The 21,561-nt window shown below is 37.2% G+C and overlaps 1 protein-coding gene across 4 annotated transcripts in view; it reads left to right on the top strand.

The window, feature by feature from the left end:
* Positions 1 to 21,561, top strand: part of USO1 (USO1 vesicle transport factor) — an 80,975-nt gene that overhangs the window by 3,509 nt on the left and 55,905 nt on the right. For all 4 annotated transcript variants that reach the window (XM_006042315.4, XM_006042318.4, XM_006042316.4 and 1 more), the window contains exons 2-3: positions 16,185 to 16,271; positions 16,349 to 16,413. In XM_006042315.4, the coding sequence (XP_006042377.1) occupies positions 16,185 to 16,271; positions 16,349 to 16,413 (152 nt within the window). The remainder of the gene's footprint in view (positions 1 to 16,184; positions 16,272 to 16,348; positions 16,414 to 21,561) is intronic.

Genomic DNA, 21,561 nt, shown 5'->3' with positions numbered 1-21,561 from the left:
GTAGAGAAAGGCAGTAACTGATTTCTGATGATTAAAGCCTCCTTAGCCTTGGCATACTTTGCTAGGTCCAGATAAACACTGATTATAGTAAATATCCTACTCATTTGTTTGAGTGCTTGTGCTAAGTGCTGTGTCACCTCAGTCCTGTCCAACTCTTTGTGACCCAATGGACTGGTAACCCACCAGGCTTTTCTGTCCATGGGATTCTCCAGGCAAGAATACCAGAGTGGGTTGCAGTGCCCTCCTCCAGGGGATCTTCCTGACCCAGGAATTGAACCTTCATCTCTTAAGTCTCCTGCATTGGTAGACAGGTTCTTTACTACTAGTTCAAACTGGGAAGCCCTTTTGAGAGCTCAGACATGCTTAATTTTCCATCTACCTTCCAACTAATGTCTTCTTCTTTTTTTTTTTTTTGAAGATGAGTTTCTTGCAAATTCCAAGAAAAATGTTAACTATTTGTGATGATAAATCATAGGGGTGGGGTTCTCTTCTCAAATTGTGTCCCAAAACATGAAAGCTGCAAAAGTACAGAAAAGATATGTAGAATTACTGTACTGCTAAAGTATCTTTTTTTAGATCAGACTTTGGTCAGCTGACTTGAAAAGCAAAAGGGCTATATGGACACAGCTGTAGTTTCTTTTAATAAAAATTGTTATTAAGGAATGTGCACTTAAATTTAGACATAGTTTTGGTTTAGTCGAGCACATTATATACCACGTTACTATAAAATGTGTAGCCTGAAACTCCTATATCTGGATTCATGGTTCATATTCTGTATTAATAACCCAGTCAGTGTTGGAACTGGTATGTGTTTTCTCTCTTAGCTCTCTTACAATAACAGTATCAGAGAAAGCCATAATAATGATTTGTGTTTTGATCACTATACCCAACCAAAGATGTCTCATATTCTTTAAAAGTAGTGCCTACTGAAAACTATATGGCTTTCTTGAAGGTTAATTATGTAGAGTATTTGTATCGTTTAAAATTTACATATCAAAAGGTGTCCCAAAGAATGTGAGTAGCTGTAGTTGAAAGGATTTTGTTACTAAAGACATATCCTGTGTGATGGTCAAAAACAAACAAAAAACCTGATATTTGTACAAGGTTTATTAAATAGACAGTATGTTACACTTTCAAATATGTTCAAGATAGAGTTAGAAAGTAAGTTGTGTTTGCCAAATCTAATTGATCATATCCTTTTTCTCCCTCCAGGAAACCATGTAGGTCTAGTGTTTTGAGAACATATATTGGATAAAATGTTCCAGGATAAATTTTTTAAAGGAATGCTGCATTTAAAATAGAAGCCCTTCGTTATCATCAACTTTATAGAGTTCATGAACTCTTGCCCTTTGGGTAACCTAAAAGACTAAATAATTCTTGATGTTTTATGATTTATAATTGTAATCACTTGAATTATCTTTTAGAAGAGAATATAAGAATTTCTTATGTAAATTTGTCTTTTTGTACATGTTCCTCGTATTATTTATACTGCTTTGTCTGGATTTTCTGTTGTAGATATCCTAGAAAAGGCATGCTTATTTATATTTTTATACCTCAGGCAGAAATGCCATAAACTCTGTATAAAAAGTCACAAATTTTTATAATTTATAAAATTTATAATTAAAGTTTATAATTTTAGTTTATAATTTGGAAACTTATATACTGTTAGACTTTGAAATGCTAGCATTTGTGATAGGTTATTTGTTAGACAAGTTTCAGTATGATGCCTTGCTTAAAAGCGTGTGCTTTTGGAAAACAGGTAATTTCTTAGAGAAAGCATGGAGAATACATGAAGCAGTATATTATGTTGGCTAACTTATTAGTAATTGTAATGGAAATAGATTGTGTTAGGTTTATGGATTGATCTGAAAAGAGACTATTGTTTGACTTTGTAATCCCCCCCCACCCACTTTAAGATTGAAACAGTTCAGATCATCTGAAGATAAGTCTGGCTCTTGCTTTTTTTTTTTGTAAAATCTTCTCAGTGATAGAATTTGTTTTAAAACAAATTTCTGGCTCTTTCTGTAATCAAAACCAGTAACTTTTTATTTCATTAAAACAAATCGAATTGATGGTTGATTAGCATGAATTAAATTGAAGAAAGTAGGGAAAACCACTAGACCATTCAGGTATGACCTAAATCAAATCGCTTATGATTATACAGTGGAAGTGAGAAATAGATTTAAGGGCCTAGATCTTATAGATAGAGTGCCTGATAAGCTATGGAATGAGGTTTGTGACATTGTACAGGAGACAGGGATCAAGACCATCTCCATGGAAAAGAAATGCAAAAAAGCAAAATGTCTGTCTGGGGAGGCCTTACAAATAGCTGTGAAAAGAAGAGAAGCGAAAAGCAAAGGAGAAAAGGAAAGATATAAACATCTGAATGCAGAGTTCCAAAGAATAGCAAGAAGAGATAAGAAAGCCTTCTTCAGCGATCAATGCAAAGAAATAGAGGAAGACAACAGAATGGGAAAGACTAGAGATCTCTTCAAGAAAATCAGAGATACCAAAGGAACATTTCATGCAAAGATGGGCTCGATAAAGGACAGAAATGGTATGGACCTAACAGAAGCAGAAGATGTTAGGAAGAGATGGCAAGAATACACAGAAGAACTGTACAAAAAAGATCTTCATGACCCAGATAATCACGATGGTGTGATCACTGACCTAGAGCCAGACATCTTGGAATGTGAAGTCAGGTGTGCCTTAGAAAGCATCACTACGAACAAAGCTAGTGGAGGTCATAGAATCCCAGTTGAGCTATTCTAAATCCTGAAAGATGATGCTGTGAAAGTGCCGCACTCAATATACCAGCAAATTTGGAAAACTCAGCAGTGGCCACAGGACTGGAAAAGGTCCGTTTTCATTCCAATCCCAAAGAAAGGCAATGCCAAAGAATGCTCAAACTACCGCACAATTGCACTCATCTCACACGCTAGTAAAGTAATGCTTAAAATTCTCCAAGCCAGGCTTCAGCAATATGCGAACCGTGAACTTCCTAATGTTCAAGCTGGTTTTAGAAAAGGCAGAGGAACCAGAGATCAAATTGCCAACATCCGCTGGATCATGGAAAAAGCAAGAGAGTTCCAGAAGAACATCTGTTTCTGCTTTATTGACTATGCCAAAGCCTTTGACTGTGTGGATCACAATAAACTGTGGAAAATTCTTCAAGAAATGGGAATACCAGACCACCTGATCTGCCTCTTGAGAAATTTGTATGCAGGTCAGGAAGCAACAGTTAGAACTGGACATGGAACAACAGACTGGTTCCAAATAGGAAAAGGAGTTCGTCAAGGCTGTATATAGTCACCCTGCTTATTTAACTTACATGCAGAGTACATCATGAGAAATGCTGGACTGGAAGAAACACAAGCTGAAATCAAGATTGCCAGGAGAAATATCAATAACCTCAGATATGCAGATGACACCACCCTTATGGCAGAAAGTGAAGAGGATCTAAAAAGCCTCTTGATGAAGGTGAAAATGGAGAGTGAAAAAGTTGGCTTAAAGCTCAACATTCAGAAAACGAAGATCATGGCATCTGGTCCCATCACTTCATGGGAAACAGATGGGGAAACAGTGGAAACAGTGTCAGACTTTATTTTTCTGGGCTCCAAAATCACTACAGATGGTGACTGCAGCCATGAAATTAAAAGATGCTTACTCCTTGGAAGGAAAGTTATGACCAACCTAGATAGCATATTGAAAAGCAGAGACATTACTTTGCCAACAAAGGTCCATCTAGTCAAGGCTATGGTTTTTCCTGTGGTCATGTATGGATGTGAGAGTTGGACTGTGAAGAAGGCTGAGCGCTGAAGAATTGATGCTTTTGAACTGTGGTGTTGGAGAAGACTCTTGAGAGTCCCTTGGACTGCAAGGAGAGCCAACCAGTCCATTCTGAAGGAGATCAGCCCTGGCATTTCTTTGGAAGGAATGATGCTAAAGCTGAAACTCCAGTACTTTGGCCACCTCATGCAAAGAGTTGACTCATTGGAAAAGACTCTGATGCTGGGAGGGATTGGGGGCAAGAGGAGAAGGGGACAACAGAGGATGAGATGTCTGGATGGCATCACTGACTCAATGGACATGAGTCTGAGTGAACTTCGGGAGTTGGTGATGGACGGGGAGGCCTGGCATGCTGCGATTCATGGGGTCGCAAAGAGTCGGACATGACTGAGCGACTGATCTGATCTGATCTGATCTAGCATGAATTATTTTAGTCCTGTAGTTGTAGTTAGGGAAGTTCTCTCCAAAGAAGTTATAACTGTGTTTTAAACCTCATGAAGGCAAAGTTATATCAAATAAGTTGGGGGATTTCCCTGGCAGTCTCATAGTTAAGACTCTGTGCTTCCAGTGCAGGGGGTACAGGTTCCATCCCTGGTTGGGGAATTAAGATCCTATATGCATAGCAGCCAAAAAAATTTTTTTAAAAAGGAAGGAAAGAAAAGAAAAAAGTTGGTATTAGGTGCTTGATAAGTATCTGTTGAATAAATGATTGAATGGTTGAATTTTATTTTTTTGAATTGACATTACTGACTTTCATTTTCACGTGTCAGTTAAATAGTTACTGAATACTAGAAAATATGAATTTCTATTAGGAATTGTGAAAAAATATTGCAAACTGCTTTATGTCAGAGTCCTTTAAACGTACCTCAGCATCCTAGTTTTATGGTATCTTCTCTTTTTCCTGTCTTAATTCTCAGTGATTTCTTATTTTCATATTCCTCATCTCAAATTTTTTTTCCCTATTCATTCCTTTTCCTTTTGCTTCTTTTTTGGTCTCTTTTGTGTATCACTGAGTAAAAATAAACTATTAGTAAACAAATTTTCACTATTAGTAAACAACAAGCAAACAAATTCAGATTATGCTGTGCTTTCGTGCTGTGTCCAACTCTTACGATCCCATGGACTGTAGCCCACTAGGATCCTCTGTCCATGGAATTTTCCAGGCAAGAATATTGAAGTGGGTTGCTATTTGCTTCTCTAGGGTATTTTCCTGATCCAAGGATTGAACCCCCATCTCCTGCATTGGCAGGCAGATTCTTTACCACTGTGCCATAGGTTATGAGGTTGTAATTCTGTGACTATGCCCACTTTACCAGTTATTAATGGAATTTTTTGTCCTTTTCATATTTTTCTTGACAAATGAACTTGTGAATCTCACATGACAATCTCATCAGGCAAGAGTCCTGATACATAATCACCTCCATGAGCTACACGATGTTATACATATTATTTTACTAATTAGCCTTTTAATTTTATTATACAAAATGGCAAACAATACTAGTAAAGTTTAAGTCCTCTTTGACTACCATCTCCAATTTCAGTTCTGCTTCCTGAAATAACTACTATTCTTATTTTGGTATAAATCCTTCCACACGCTTATCATGCAGTATGGAATTATATATTTATATGAGCATGTTTATCTCTATTTCATAAATGATACACTGTTTATAGTGTTCTGGAGCTATCTTTTTCATTGGTATGTCTTGGAGATATAAAAACATGTTAAAACATAAAGCTACTTTATTATAAATTACTTAAGACACCGGATTTTTAGTTTTCTTAACTACGTACCCTCTTCTAAGAGACTATATCTTGATAACAAGAGTGAGTGGTCAATTGTTCAATTTTGTCTGACTCTTTTTCAATCCATGTCTAATTCATCACTGTAGTTATCTCTGAGAAAATCTAGTACCTAGTTAGCATAGTATGAATTCGTTGAAATACTGCTGTCTCTGAAGTTTTTCCTTCTTATTACTCCCTTCAATCCTTTTAAATAAAACTGTGGATTAAATTTTACTTATATGTATGTTTTCTTGTTAGAACTGGGTTTTTTGTTGTTGTTAATACATAGTACTCTGTTTAATGCAAGAATCACAATATCAAATCCCAACAGTGTCAGGTGGGCAATATCATTATTCAGTGAAGCAGGTCAGGTTAGAAAAGAGCAGAGAGGCCTGGGATGGAACTGAGCCTGCATATCCTGCCTTGAGAGTGTAACTAGTGTTCAGCTTCACCTAGTTGCTGCAGAGCTTAATGGTTTTAAATCCCATCTCCGTACTGTAAACACGTGTCTTTCTCACAACCTGTTTAGTGTCATGTGTTTTGCATTTTTGTGCTTTTTGTTGATTTCACAGTTAAAACTGGCCCCAAGTATAGTGCTGAGCTCTTACCTAGTGTTCCAAAGGATAAGGAAGTTGTGATGTGCTGAGAAAATATGTTTGTTAGATTAGCTTCCCTCAGGCATGAGTAATAGCACTTTTAGCTGTGAGTCCAGTGTTAATGAATCAAGATGTATATTGAGCAAGATGTCTTTAAACAGAAGCACACATTAAACAAGGTTATGTATTTGATCCAATGATGAAAATGTTACCAGAGGCTCATAAGATCCTAGGCCTGTATTTCCCTTAGGTACAGTGGTTCTGCTGTTGCTGCTGCTAAGTCACTTCAGTCGTGTCCAACTCTGTGTGACCCCATAGACGGCAGCCCACCAGGCTCCGCCGTCCCTGGGATTCTCCAGGCAGGAACACTGGAGTGGGTTGCCATTTCCTTCTCCAGTGCATGAAAATGAAAAGTGAAAGTGAAGTCGCTCAGTCGTGTCCGACTCTTTGCGACCCCATGGACTGCAGCATACCAGGCTCCTCTGTCCTTGGGATTTTCCAGGCAAGAGTACTGGAGTGGGGTGCCATTGCCTTCTCCGGTACAGTGGCTCAGTATCTGCCAGTTCAGTGTCCATGATAACTGTAGAGCATAACTATCAGGAATCACAAGCACCAGTTGTGTCAGAAAGTAGATGAACAGTGAGTCAGTCAGGTGATCTGTTAAAGCAGGTACTAGAATAAGAGCAAAGGCTGATATATTCTGGAAGTGTCTTTAAATGTTTCTGTTATTGAAGCACTAGTTGAAAACATGCTTATTAGAAATAATCCAAATCAATATATAGGCTCAAATGCCCCTTTCTTCTTCTCTCCACAATCTTATTTCCTGTTTCCAGGAGTAATCTCAGAGGAAGTTTTGTGTACATCCTTCCAGAGTGTTTGCTTTGCATTTACCAATGTTTATCACATAAATGAGTTTATTTATAAACTAAGATATTTATATTCACAGATATTTGATTTTTTTTTTTAATTTTAGCAGTAGGTGTTAGAATATTTCTATTTACTAATTAATGAACATAGTTGGGTCCCCACAGCAAGAGTTTGTTTTTTTTTTAATTAAAAGTTTCTTTGTTTCAAGTAAATAGGCTGAAATGTCTTTTTTGGTTGTTACCAGTATTCTGTGATATAACCTTACATGTATTGACTGTGCATTGACTTTTGAACAACACCAACCTTCTGCTCAGTGGAAAATCCTCCTGTAATTTATAGTTGTCTCTGTGTGTCCTTTGTTCCTCCATATCCTCAGATTTAATTGATTGAGAATCTATAGTATTTGCTGTTGAAAAAAATCCAAATATAAATGGACCTGCACAGCTCAGATCTGTTGTTCAAGGGTCAACCACATTTACATCTCTGTTGATTCAGGCAGTAAAATTCTGGGAAGGTCACTTGTTTCAAGTCCACAGAATGGTCATCTAAAATGTTGTGCCTTGGTAGTATGCTGTGATGAGTACTTTGCTAAAAGGCTTAGGGAAATATTTGACTTTTTACAAAAGTAGACCGGATTCATATTTTCTGTATTGTAACTCATTCTTTTGATCAATAATGGCAGCAAAATGTTACCTGAAAAGGAGCAAGGTAGCATTAAAATTTGTGGGATTTAAACTTGTAATTCCTTTGTAGGTAAGAGTATCAACTAGGATAACAGCCTTTGACTAGTAAATTCATGCATTTTTCTTTAAATTACTAAGTGGCCTCATTGGTCAGTTTCTGAGAGAGTGAGTGAGTTGCTGGCAACGAAGTCCCTCACCTCAGGATCCCATTTGGGACACTGAATAAACATATTCTTCAGTTCTAAAATACTGTCCTTTTTTCTTCTGATGGTAAGGGCCTCTTTCACTCTGCTTCCCTGCTTTTCTGCTTGTTGTATTCTTGTTACCCGTAACCCACACGTCCACCAAATCCAAATCACTGCTTAACTTGAGGCCTTCTGACCGGCTGTGCTATCCAAAGCAGTATTGTCCTTCCAGTCTCTGTCTCATTTCTGTATAATCATTTCCTTCATCATACTAACTTTTCTATATATTTCTTACTTGTTTTTAATTTAGTCTGTTGTCTCCTTGCTTTTATAGTCTCATTTGAGTAGGTACCTTCTAAAGTGATCCACTGCTGTTTTCCCAAAATAGAATTTTGCAGGCCCCAGCAAAATATTAAGCAATTTAGCAGTATTTCTCAAACTGACTGTGGTGAAGGACCAGTGGATTGGTTTCCCCATGCCCCCTGATTTCCAATTCATCACAGACCAATACTTTTGTAAAACATAGTAAAAATGGATTGCTAGGAAAAATGAAATGACAACACAAACGCTCATACTCATGAACATATAATATACAAGCCTAGTTTTTTAAAATTAAACAACCATAAATGTAACCTGTTGTTACAGAAGTTGCTAATTTATAGTCTTAGTTTCTTTCTTTTTTATTGAAGTATACTTGATTTATAATATGTTTCAGGTGTACGATGTAGTGGTTTGATATTTTTGTACATTACAAAATGTCTAGTTACCATCTGTCACTATACAAAGCTACTGCAATATTATTGACTATATTCCCTCTGCTGTACATTATATCTCTGTGACTTATTTTATAACTGCACCTCATCTCCCTCACTGTTTTACTCATCCGTCATGCCTTCGCTTAGTCCAGTTTCTGAATTTACCTTGTCACAAACACAACTCTGTGGTTGCACTGACCATGGCTCCCATGAGGGTAGCAGCACTCTACAACAGTTTTTGAATGAATAAATGAATCACCAACTTCAAAATTATGGCACCGAGTTCTTCAGACTCTGTCATTCCCAATCCTTTAACCTTACCGAAGCTAGAATATTCTGAGATATTGAAGAGTGATTGCTGATTCATGTCAAACTTCAGCTAGCTTATTCACTGATGTTTTTTGATTCTCTGAATCTTTTCTTTTTCCTAATAAGAGAGACATTTGAATACATACTTGTTGAAGGAAAAGCTGTAGACGTATGTAAAGTGAAAAATGAAAGTCCTCCAGGAATGGGCATTGAAGGTACTTCTGTCTTGTTCCTTTTCTATTACGGTGCTGGAGTGGTTGTTCTCGTAATTATGAATGCACATGTGCATGTATTGCCCAAGGACGAAATGCTAGAAGTTGAATTCTAAACAGTAGCTGTTTCAGACATTTTATTCTTTCTTCTCAAGCCTCTTGGCCTCTTAAATTCAGTTTTTTCAAGTATCCTTTTGCCTTATCTATCTCTACAGCTCTTTGCCCATTGTCTGCACCCAAATGTCTTTTTTTAAAAAACTTTACTTCATGTTTGTTATAATGAACTGACATATTTTCTGTAACCTCCTTCTGTTCCAGTTCATCTTTATTATCTCAGCCAGATTCTTTAAAAGTGAGTGTATTAATTTCTGAAGTACTTATATATGGTGCTGCCTTTTTCTTAAATACCTTACAGCTTCTGATTATAGCTTTTCCAACATAAAGCTTCAACTCCCTTGGAACAAGGGGCTATTCCATCTGTATGCTGGCTGGGCAGTTAAGGCCAAGGCTAATCAGGGTTGTTGGTGGGGTGTAGTGCTAGTGGAAGCATTTCACAGAAACTGCATTACCATGTTACCCTGTTCCAAGGAAGAAATCTTGCAATGCCTGTAGTTTGCAGCAGGTGCTCAGGCTCACATTTCCCTGCACAGTGTAAGATAAGTGTAAGGCAGTGTAAGAATAGTAGAAACAGCATGGGCTTTGGAGTGAGACCTCTATGGCTCAGTTAGAATCTGGACCATACCACCGAACTAGCAGTGTACTTTAGGGTGCATTTCTTCATCCCTGAACCTTAGTTTCCACTCCTGTAAAATGTCTTACAAGTTTAGGTATTGGATCAGCTACTATAAGAGAGGTCTAACCAGGACAAGAGTTTGTGTCTTTCTCCAATAAAAGTCCCATTAGAAGGTGATCCCTTAAGTAGGTTAGTTATGCTCCTCAGGGTGGTCCAGGGGCCCAGCTGCTGCTTTTTATCTTGTTCTGCCATCCCCTACGATAGTGTCTTGTTGAAGATGCTTCACTAGCATCAGGTTCAAGTCCCAGGCTGAGGGAAGGAGAAAGAGAAATGAGCATATAGCTTCCTTTTAGGGACATGACTTGGAAGGTGCAGCTCACTGACCAGAAGGTCACTTTCTATGCTTTGGTGTAAGGAGAGCTTGGAAGGTCGTCTAGGTGGGCAGCCTTTGTGCCCAGCTAAAACACAGAGGGTTCTAATAACTCAAAGAAAAAAAGAATATAATGAACACAATTATACTGCATTTAGTTGGTGTTTCAAGTCAGGAATAAATAGAATAATGGCCTTTGAAATATTAAATGGTCTTTGAAGTATTTGAAATACTCTGAATAGGAGTTAAGTATATTTGTGCTACAGATTTTTTTCTTGGTAAATGCCAAAGCCTTTGACTGTGTGGATCACAATAAACTGTGGAAAATTCTGAAAGAGATAGGAATACCAGACCACCTGACCTGCCTCTTGAGAAACCCGTATGCAGGTCAGAAAGCAGCAGTTAGAACTGGACATGGAACAACAGACTGGTTCCAAATAGGAAAAGAAATACATCAAGGCTGTATATTGTCACCCTGCTTATTTAACTTCTATGCAGAGTACATCATGAGAAACGCTGGGCTGGAAGAAGCACAAGCTGGATTCAAGATTGCCGGGAGGAATATCAATAACCTCAGATATGCAGATGACACCACCCTTACGGCAGAAAGTAAAAAAGAATTAAAGAGCCATTGATGAAAGTGAAAGAGGAGACTGAAAAAGTTGGCTTAAAACTCAACATTCAGAAAACTGAGATCATGGCATCCAGTCCCATCACTTCATGGCAAATAGATGGGGAAACAGTGGCTGACTTTACTTTTGAGGGCTCCAAAAATCACTGCAGATGGTGATTGCAGCCATGAAATTAAAAGACACTTACTCCTTGGAAGGAAAGTTATGACCAACTTAGCATATTAAAAAGCAGAGACATTACTTTGTCAACAAAGGTTCATCTAGTCAAGGCTATGGTTTTTCCAGTGGTCGTGTATGGATGTGAGAGTTGGACTATAAAGAAAGCTGAGCGCTGAAGAATTGATGCTTTTGAACTGTGGTGTTGGAGAAGACTCTTGAGAGTCCCTTGGACTGCAAGGAGATCCAACCAGTCCATCGTAAAGGAAGAAGATCAGTCCTGGGTGTTCATTGGAAGGACTGATGTTGAAGCTGAAACTCCAATACTTTGGCCACCTGATGCGAAGAGCTGACTCATTGGAAAAGACCCTGATGCTGGGAAAGATTGAGGGCAGGAGGAGAAGGGGATGATAGAGGATAAGATGGTTGGATGGCACCACTGACTCGATGCATATGGGTTTGGGTGAACTCTGGGAGTTGGTGATGGACAGGGAGGCCTGGCGTGCTGCAGTTCATGGGGTCACAAAGAGTCGGACATGACTGAGTGACTGAACTGAAATGTCACCTAAAAAAAACAGACCTGTGTTTGACCTAAAATATGGCTAAGTCTTTGTAAGGTTTGAAACATATATAATAATTTCCTTTCATTTGGTTTCCACTATCTGTGAAAACTAGGAGCATAACACTTCATCTTGGAGAGATCACTTACTCAGAAACTTCAACTCTGTAAAATATTATTACAAGGTAATAAGGCTTTCTCACAGCAAAAGTAGAAGTTGCAAAGTCCATGTACTCAGTCTTGAGTTGAAGCCTGAATAATTTGGAGTTATAGAAATATTACTATCTAGCTTAATTATCAGATTTCTCACTGAAAATCTGCAAAATTTGAATGATCTGTTAGAAACATACATGATGTCAATGATGGTCAAAAGCCTAATAGGATAGAAAAAAAATACAAAGGAATCATAGAAGTTTAGTAATAATGAAGTTTGTTAACATTTATTGAGCATTTATAGTGCCAGGTACTGTTGAAAGATTTTTATATTAATTTCTTCATTTACCACGTAAAACATCCCTGTATCTGATATTGGAAAGGACTTAGGTTTAAATGCCAAGAAAGCTTACAATTATGTTCTTTAAGAAGCCAGAGAAGGTTGTAATTAGTTTTAGATTGCTATCAGAAATCAATAAAATGAAAAGGCCGTTTTGGTCGCTGACAGAAAGTATCTGAAATAGCTTAAGTATGGCTCTGGATAAATAAGTTGTTCTTACATTCATTTTTGACTTATTGATTTTGCAGTGTGGTGATTTAATTGTCTTAAGGCACTAGAGAGAAAGTTCAGATTAAAATCACCAGTTGAGAAGAATATGTGCTTGCCACTAAAACCCAAGTTTAATAGATAAAAGGCATGTTTATAGTCTTTTTTTTCTTTTCCTTTTGTTTGGCTGCATCACGTGGCTTGCAAAATCTCAGTTCTCCAACCAAGGATTGAACTTGTCTATAGCAGTGAAAGCCTGGAGTCTCAACCACTAGACCATCAGGGAACTCCCAGCATGTTTGTTGTCTTAAAAATAGTCTTGAGACATATTTACCCAAACTCAGGAATTTTTATATATACATAGTACACTTTAAAATAGTGATTAGTTTTTAAGTTACATTTCACAACTTTCTGAAAAAACTACTGATTTTATGTATTAATCAAAGTTAATTGAAGATATATAATTTGAACTCATTAGAAAAGAAATCTATCTTTAGCTAACAGTTTTATCTTACAGTTATACACAGGAAAACTCTTTAGCTTTAGGAATTCTTTAAGCTGAGAATAGTGAGATTTGTGTTTTCAGAAGATAATTGTTTAGTTTTTCTCCTGGTTAAAAAAAAAATTGAGAAAAACTGTCAACCAGTTACTTAATAAAGAGAAAGTTTTATTCCATTTTTGAAAGTCAATATAATTACTAAGAAATACAATTTAAGGTAGGAATAATTTCTAAATGTGAGCAGGAAAACAATGGGAAAGAATGGGAAAGACTAGAGATCTCTTCAAGAAAATTAGAGATACCAAGGGGACATTTCATGCAAAGACGGGCTCAATAAAGCACAGAAATGTTATGGAACTAACAGAAGCAGAAGATATTAAGATGAGGTGGCAAGAATACACAGAAGAGCTGTACAAAAAAGATCTTCACAACCCAGATTATCACGATGGTGTGATCACTGACCTAGAGCCAGACATCCTGGAATGTGAAGTCAAATGGGCCTTAGGAAGCATCACTACGAACAAAGCTAATGGAGGTGATGGAATTCCAGTTGATCTATTTCAAATCCTAAAAGATGATGCTGTGAAAGTGCTGCCCACAATATGTCAACAAATTTGGAAAACACAGCAGTGGCCACAGGACTGGAAGAGGTCAGTTTTCATTCCAATCCCAAAGAAAGGCAGTGCCAAAGAAAGCTCCAACTACTGCATAATTGCACTCATCTCACACGCTAGTAATGTAATGCTGAAAATTCTCCAAGCCAGGCTTCAGCAATACATGAACCGTGAACTTCCAGATGTTCAAGCTGGTTTTAGAAAAGGCAGAGGAACCAGAGATCAAATTGCCAACATCCTCTGAATCATCGAAAAAGCAAGAGAGTTCCAGAAAAACATCTGTTTCTGCTTTCTTGACTATGCCAAAGCCTTTGACTGTGTGGATCACAATAAACTGTGGAAAATTCTTCAAGAAATGGGAATACCAGACCATCTGACCTGCCTCTTGAGAAACCTGTATGGAGGTCAGGAAGCAACAGTTAGAACTGGACATGGAACAACAGATTGGTTCCAAATAGGAAAAGTAGTACATCAAAGCTGTATATTGTCATGCTGCTTATTTAACTTCTATGCAGAGTACATCATGAGAAATGATGAGCTGGAGGAAGCACAAGCTGGAATCAAGATTGCCAGGAGAAATACCAATAATCTCAGATATGCAGATGACACCACCCTTATGGCAGAAAGTGAAGAAGAACTAAAGAGCCTCTTGATGCAAGTGAAAGAGGAGAGTGAAAAAGTTGGCTTAAAGTTCAACATTCAGAAAATTAAGATCATGGCATCTGGTCCCATCACTTCATGGCAAATAGATGGGGAAACAGTGGCTGACTTTATTTTGGGGGGCTTCAAAATCACTGCAGATGGTGATTGCAGCCATGAAATTAAAAGACACTTACTCCTTGGAAGGAAAGTTATGACCAACCTAGACAGCATATTAAAAAGCAGAGACATTACTTTGTCCACAAAGGCTATGGTTCTTCCAGTAGTCATGTATGGATGTGAGAATTGGACTATAAAGAAAACTGAGCACCAAAGAATTGATGCTTTTGAACTGTGGTGTTGGAGAAGACTCTTGAGAGTCCCTTGGATTGCAAGGAGATCCAACCAGTCCATCGTAAAGGAAGGAGATCAGTCCTGGGTGTTCATTGGAAGGACTGATATTGAAGCTGAAACTCCCATACTTTGGCCACCTGATGTGAAGAGCTGACTCATTGGAAAAGACCCTGATGCTGGGAAAGATTGAGGGCAGGAGAAGGGGATGACAGAGGATGAGATGGTTGGATGACATCACTGACTCAATGGACATGAGTTTGAGTAGACTCCGAGAGTTGGTGATGGACAGGGAGGTCTGGCATGCTGTGGTTCACGGGGTTGCAAAGAGTCTGACTCGACTGAGCTGAACTGAACTAAGAATGAATAAATTCAAAAAGTCAAGCTAGGCTTGGTTAACATACTGCATCTGTAGTGTGAAGAAATGCAAATCAATATAGTAAAGACTTAGAAATTCTGCATTGCAGAAACCTAATTTTGTATATAGCCTTATGTTTCCCATTGGTTGTGATCTTAGGAAGTCTGTTAATATCTTCTGGGACACTGGAAGTCTACAGAACATAATTTGGAAAACACTATATGTATTTAAACACCATTAATTTTGATACTTCAGATGCAAAATTTGTGACATGCCAAAATCATTTATAGAATCCGAGTAAAAACTGTTATTAAAGAATGAACAATAGCATAATAAGATAGGAAAAAACTGTTGGAGCTATAAAGGACCTGAGTGTAATGGTTTTAAAAACTCCTTTATCACATGTTTTCCATGTTTTTTCATCCTTTCTATGGCTTATCTTTTCATTCTCTTAACAGTGTCTTTTGAAGAACAGGAGTGATGAAGTCCAAATTATTATGTTCTTCTTTTATGGATTGTACTGTTAGTATACGTGTCTGAGAAACTCTTGCCTAATTTTAAGGCCACAAGCATTTTCTCCAGTGCTTTCTTCTAGAAGTTTTATAGTTGCTTTAAGTTTCCAAATTCTTCTTCAGTGCAGTTTCACATACATACACAGTTTACATCGTTTTACAACTTGCTCTTTTTTTTTTCACTATTTATTAAATCATAGTATTTTTATGTCAGTACAGTTAATATCTTTTGAGTAGTTTAATAGTATTTGACTGGCAAATATACCATAATTTATTTAGTTTTTCTTCTCTTGATGGACAGTTGTTTCTAATTTTTTTCTATTCTAAACAATGCTCCAAGGTTTGTTTTAAAATTCAGTTCAGATTTTAATTCCTGAAAATTTATTAGAGACTTAGAACATTTCACCCTTCTAGATTTTTGAGGCACACTTAAAACTAAATTTTTAATAAACAATTTCTGACTGTTCTCATTCAGATATGTAGTGGAAACATTACAGTGAAGTTATGATATAAACAATCATCACTTAAAAAATTTTTGTGTATTAACTTTATTAACACATCATATACCATAGCCCTAATGGATTCTTCTTAGTTCAAAGAGCTGTGATAGTTATGTTTGCAAAGCTCTAATTCTACTAATTTCTTTTTAATTTTTCAGTTCATATGACTTAACCTTATTTGACTTCTCTTCTACCACTTCCATTTTTCAAGTCTCTGTGAAAAATCTATTTGATATCTGTAACAAGATTATACTACTACCTAAATAGTGACATCCTTTTTTTTTCCCCTCAAATTAAATGGTATAAACTTTGAAGGAAACTTTATGTATCTTTTTTTTTCTTTCTTTTTATTCTATTTATGTTATTTCATTTTTCCATGACAGATTCAAAAGCTTTGTGACAGAGTAGCTTCATCTACTTTACTGGATGACCGAAGAAATGCTGTGCGAGCTCTCAAATCATTATCTAAGGTCTGTAACACTTTATCAGTTATTAAGGTTATTAAGTTGGATATTCCTTTCTTAAATAACATTTTTCTTTTGTGCAGAAATATCGCTTGGAAGTGGGTATTCAAGCTATGGAACATCTTATCCATGTTTTACAAACAGATCGGTATGTCTCTAATGATTTTTCTCCCTAATTTTTCTTAAAATTTTAATTAATTTGTTTTAAAGTCACTGTTCAGAAAAGATTAAGGCTACTAAGTTTTTACTTTCAGTTGTCATTTCGATAAACAGTTATTGGGCACTAGATCCAAACCATTGTGCTAAGCATTTAGGACAGACATAAACTAAACCTTCAGGGATTGAGAGCTTACCATTATATAAAAATGGAATGAAGTAACTTGTCCATTAAAGGTTTAAAATTTGGAGTTTGAATTGAACAAATTAATGTATTGATTTTCACTTAAGTATACTATAGCATACTATTCTATAATATACATATTATATATCAGTTATCTAGACTTTGTCTTTCTGAGGGGAGAGAAGTAAACTCATACTAATAGAGTGAAGTCTTAAGAGAAGAGTCACTCAGCCTAGTTTTTGCTTTTTCAGTTTCTCTTTAAGAGAGCATCTGCATCTTTGTTTTTAATTAACAACTGTACACGAATAACTTTAGATCTTATCTCTAGTTAAATATATCTTACAATCTTTAGCTGCTCAGTTTACATTTCCACCATATCAAGATCTCTTCACAGGTGTCTTAAATTCAAAATGTTCAAAAGTTAATATGTCTCTGGTTGTCCTGCTAATACTCCACCACATCCCCTCACCCGCCTGATCCACTTCAGCTGCCTTTGACCCAAGTTCATCCCAGTTAGCACCTTTCCATTAAAATAAGAAACGGGAGGTTTTGTGCTGAACTCATCCCTCTGCTTAACCCATTATGCCCATCTAGACCAAAAAAAAAAAAAAAAAAATAGCTGGAATCCATGAATTCTCTTGATTTCAATTGTCAGTCCTAGTTTTGGCTCTCAGTATCAATCACTTAAGTCCTTTTCACAGCCACTGTATTAGTTATCTATTGCTGTGTAATAAATTACCTCACAGCTTCCTGGCTCAAAATAACAAATATTTATTATGTCACAGTTCCTGTGGATCAGGAATTCAGAAGTGGCTTAGCTAGGTGGTTCTGGCTCAAGCTCTTTTACGAGGTTGTGCACAAGATGTCAGCCAGGACTGGAGTCATCTGAAGGCTTGACTGGGGCTGGAGTATCTGATTCTAAGATGGCGCACTTACCTGAGGCAAGAGGCCTCAATATCTCACCTTGTTGCTTTCTCTGAAGGACTGCTTGAGCATCCTTATGATATGAGAAACTGGCTTCTCCCAGAGCAAGTGATCTTAGAAGGAGAATAGAGAGAAAGCCACAATGCCTTTTAGGACTTGGTCTCAGAAGTCACCTATTGTCAATCCCATTACATTCTACTTTATTAGAAGCAAGTTAATAAATACAGCCTATACTTAAGAAGAGGAGACTTAGGGTGCACCTTTTGAAGTGAGCTGTAATAGAGAGGTTTTGGTTTTTGTTTTTGTTTTTTACATAATTTAAAATCACCCACCACCTCCAGACTCTATTCTTTTGCCTCTGACCTCTTTGTCTTTCCATTCATTTCAAGAATATCTGTCTTAAATGTAAATCTTCTATTACTTACCTGTTTAATGCATTTAACCAACTCAGTGCAGTATGAAGTCCAAGTTCCTCAAACAAAGCAAAGCATACAAGCATTTTAAAATATATATATATTTCTGTATTTATTTGGCTGCATCAGGACCTAGTTGCAGCACACAGGCTCCAGAGCTTGTGGGCTCAGTAGTTCCAGCATGTGGTTCTAAGCATGTGGGGGAGCTTATTTCCCCCACCAGGGATTGAACCCATGTCCCCTGCATCAGATGGCAAGTTCTTAACCACTGAACCACTAAAGAAATCCTGCATGTAAGCTTTTTAAAGACTTGGACGCTGCCTGTCTGTCAAAACTCATAACCTCTTTTAAAATGGTATTTCAGCAATGCCCAGCTGTTTGTTCATACTGAATAGAATCTTTGCTATCCTCCTCAGTGTAACTCACGTTGGCCACCTTTGAAAGCCAACTAATTCTTGTTTTTGTTATGTATTCATTTGGCTGTGCTGTGTCTTAACAGCCCATGGGGTCTTTGCTCTTTGTTGCAGCATGTGGACTCTTAGTTGCATTTAGAATCTACTTCCCTGACCAGGGATCGGACCTGGGCCACCTGCATTGGGATTGCAGAGTCTTAACCATTGGACCACCAGGAAAGCCCCCCAAAGCCAATTAATTCTAATGTTTTGATTAAATCCATTGGATGTTATTCCAGAACTGTCTGTTATTAACACTGGAGTGGGCAGCTGCAGGACTGTCTGTTATTTTAACACCAGGTGGGCAACTGCAGTAGGAAGAATAATGGTCCCCCAAAGATGTTTATATTCTCTCAGCACGACCTACAAATGTTACCTTAGATGGCAGAAGGGACTTTGGAGATATGATTAAGTTATGGATTTTTAGGTAGAGAAATTATGTTGGATTATCCAGGTGGACCCAGGGTAATCCTAAGGCTTCTCAAAAGTTGAAGAGGAATCCAAAAGAGGAGGTCAGAATGAGGTAAAATGAAAAGACCTCCATCTGCCTTTGCTGGTTTTAGAAGTGAAAGGGGACCTCTAGACCTGGAAAAGGCAAGGAAATGGATTCTCCCTGAAAGGCATCAGAAAAGAAGGCACCCCAGATGAGACCCTGACTTTAGTCCACTGAGACCCATTTCAGCTCTCTGACTTCCGGAACAGTAAGATAATATATTTGTGTTGTATAAACAACTGAATTTGTAGTAATTTGCTACAGCGTCAATAGAAAACTAATAAAGTAACCCAATTTTGCTGTCTGCTTTAAACAGTACTCTTAAGTTACGAGAAAACAAATGTTAGGTCAAAAAAATTAGTGTGATTATTACATACATGTAATTTTTTTCATGTATCTTTATGCATGCATTTCTCATTGAGTCTTACAAAATTGGTTATGAAACAACTATCTTGATACAGAAAACAGAATGCTTCCCCTCATATAAAGTGGCCCTCATGCATTGGAGAAGGAAATGGCAACCCACTCCAGTGTTCTTGCCTGGAGAATCCCAGGGACGGCGGAGCCTGGTGGGCTGCCGTCTGCGGGGTCGCACAGAGTCGGATAAGACTGAAGCAACTTAGCAGCAGCAGCAGCAGAAAATAATAGTCTTGATACAAAGGTTAAGAAATACATTTTTTAAAACATTTATTGAACATTTACTCTGTGCCAGGCATCATAAGGTGTACCATGTAGAAATAAGGTGTACCATGTAGCCTTGTGAATATATGAACTAATAATTGATCATGTTAGAGGCTGATGGGTATTTTATTATGCCTCTTAGACAACAAAGCCAAACGTCTGTGAACCTTCTTGTGTTTTATTCCTTTTCTTGTGCCAAATTCCATTTCCTTTGTCTTCTATATTTATCTGTTATCTTCTGTTCTCAAAACATGCTACAAGTGCTTTCTTAACTTCATTGATTGCAAAGGTATATATTCTGCAGCCATCTCTTTCCACTTCTCATCTTCATTACTCTTTTATGCTTATGCTCTTGGGCCATCTAATACTCTAAGAATCCTTCAGCTGAATCCCCTTCATCCTTATCCCCTTCATCCTTGGCTGCATCACAGAGAGCTGTGTTCCCTTTCTTGGCATGTCTTGAAACTCCATCTGTCCATGGGTCCATTCCTCTTAAAACTTGAGGAGCAACTGCTTATTCTCCCAAGTCTCACATTCAGGGCCTGAAAGTTCTCTGATGGAAACTAGTGTTTCCAAACCATGTCACCTCAATAGTTGTTTTTTTTTTTTTTTTAAGTGTACATTTCAGTGGTTTTAGTATATTCACAAAGTTGTATAACTATCACCACTATCTAATTCCAAAACATTTTCATCACTTCAAAAACAGTCCAGTATCCATTAGTTGTTATTGCCTAGTGCCTACCACCCCCGTTCCAAGTGCCTGGCAACAACTAATCTACTTTTTGTCTGTATAAATTTGACTGTTTTGAACATTTCATATAAATGGAATCATAAAATGTGGGACTTTTGTGTCTGGCTTCTTTCACTTAGCATAATATTTCAAAGTCCATCCATGTTGTAACATGCGTTAGTATATTTCATCCCTTTTGATGGCTGAATAATATTCCAGGAAAGATCCCCTAGAGAAGGAAATGGCAACCCACTCTAGTATTCTTGCCTGGGAAATTGCTTGGACATGGAGCTGTCACAAAGAGTAGGACACAACTGAGCGACTAACACACACACACACACACGGATATAGCCTATTTATCCATTCACCTGTTGTCAGACATTTGGGGGTATTTCCATTTTTTGTCTGTTAGGCATAATGCTGTTAGGAACATTTGTGTACTGGTTTTTGTGTGAACATATATTTTATATTAAAGAATGCAGTTGTTGGGTCATGTAGTTTAACTTTTTGAGAAACTGCCAAACTCTTAACATGGGGGGCTGTGCCGTTTTACATCTTAATCTTGAGGTGTAAAGGTCCAGTTTCTCTTCACCAACATTTTTTTATTGCCCTTTTTTAAAAATGGCCATCCTAGTGAGTGTATTTTGTAGTTTTCCTTTGCACATACCTAATGACTTAGCTTTGCATATTCCTCATTATTGTTGAGTGTCTTTCCATGTGCTTATTTACCATTCATGTGTCTTTATTAGAGAAATGACTGAGCCTTTTGCCTAATTTTAATTTGTTTACTTGTCTTTTTTTTTAAGTTCTCTTTTTATTGTCCAGTTGTATAATATTCTGAATACAAATCCCTTAATAGACATATGATTTGCAAATATTTTTTCCCATATTTTGGGTTTTCTTTTCACTTTTTTAATAGTGTCATTTGAAGGACAGATGTTTTTACTTTTGACAAAATCCAGTTTATCTGTTTTATCTTTTCTTGCTTATGCTTTTAGTATCATATCTAAGAAACCATTGCCTAATCCAGGGTTTTGAATATTTGTACCTGTGCTTTCATCTAAGAGTTTTATAGTTTTAACTCTTATATTTAAATCTTGTATCCCATTTTGAGTTAATTTTTATATAAGGTGTGAAATTGGAGTCCAACTTTTTGCATGTGGCTGTTAATTGTCCATCACACCATTTGTTGAAGATACTGTTCTTTCCTCATTGAATGGTCTTTGCACCCTTGCCAAAAATAAACTGAAATAAATGTTTGAC

This window comes from Bubalus bubalis, chromosome 7, assembly GCF_019923935.1.
Source record: "Bubalus bubalis isolate 160015118507 breed Murrah chromosome 7, NDDB_SH_1, whole genome shotgun sequence".
Classification (NCBI taxonomy): Eukaryota; Metazoa; Chordata; class Mammalia; order Artiodactyla; family Bovidae; genus Bubalus; species Bubalus bubalis.
The sequence above is the reverse complement of the archived record's forward strand: the minus strand, read 5'-3'. Positions and strand labels throughout refer to the sequence as shown.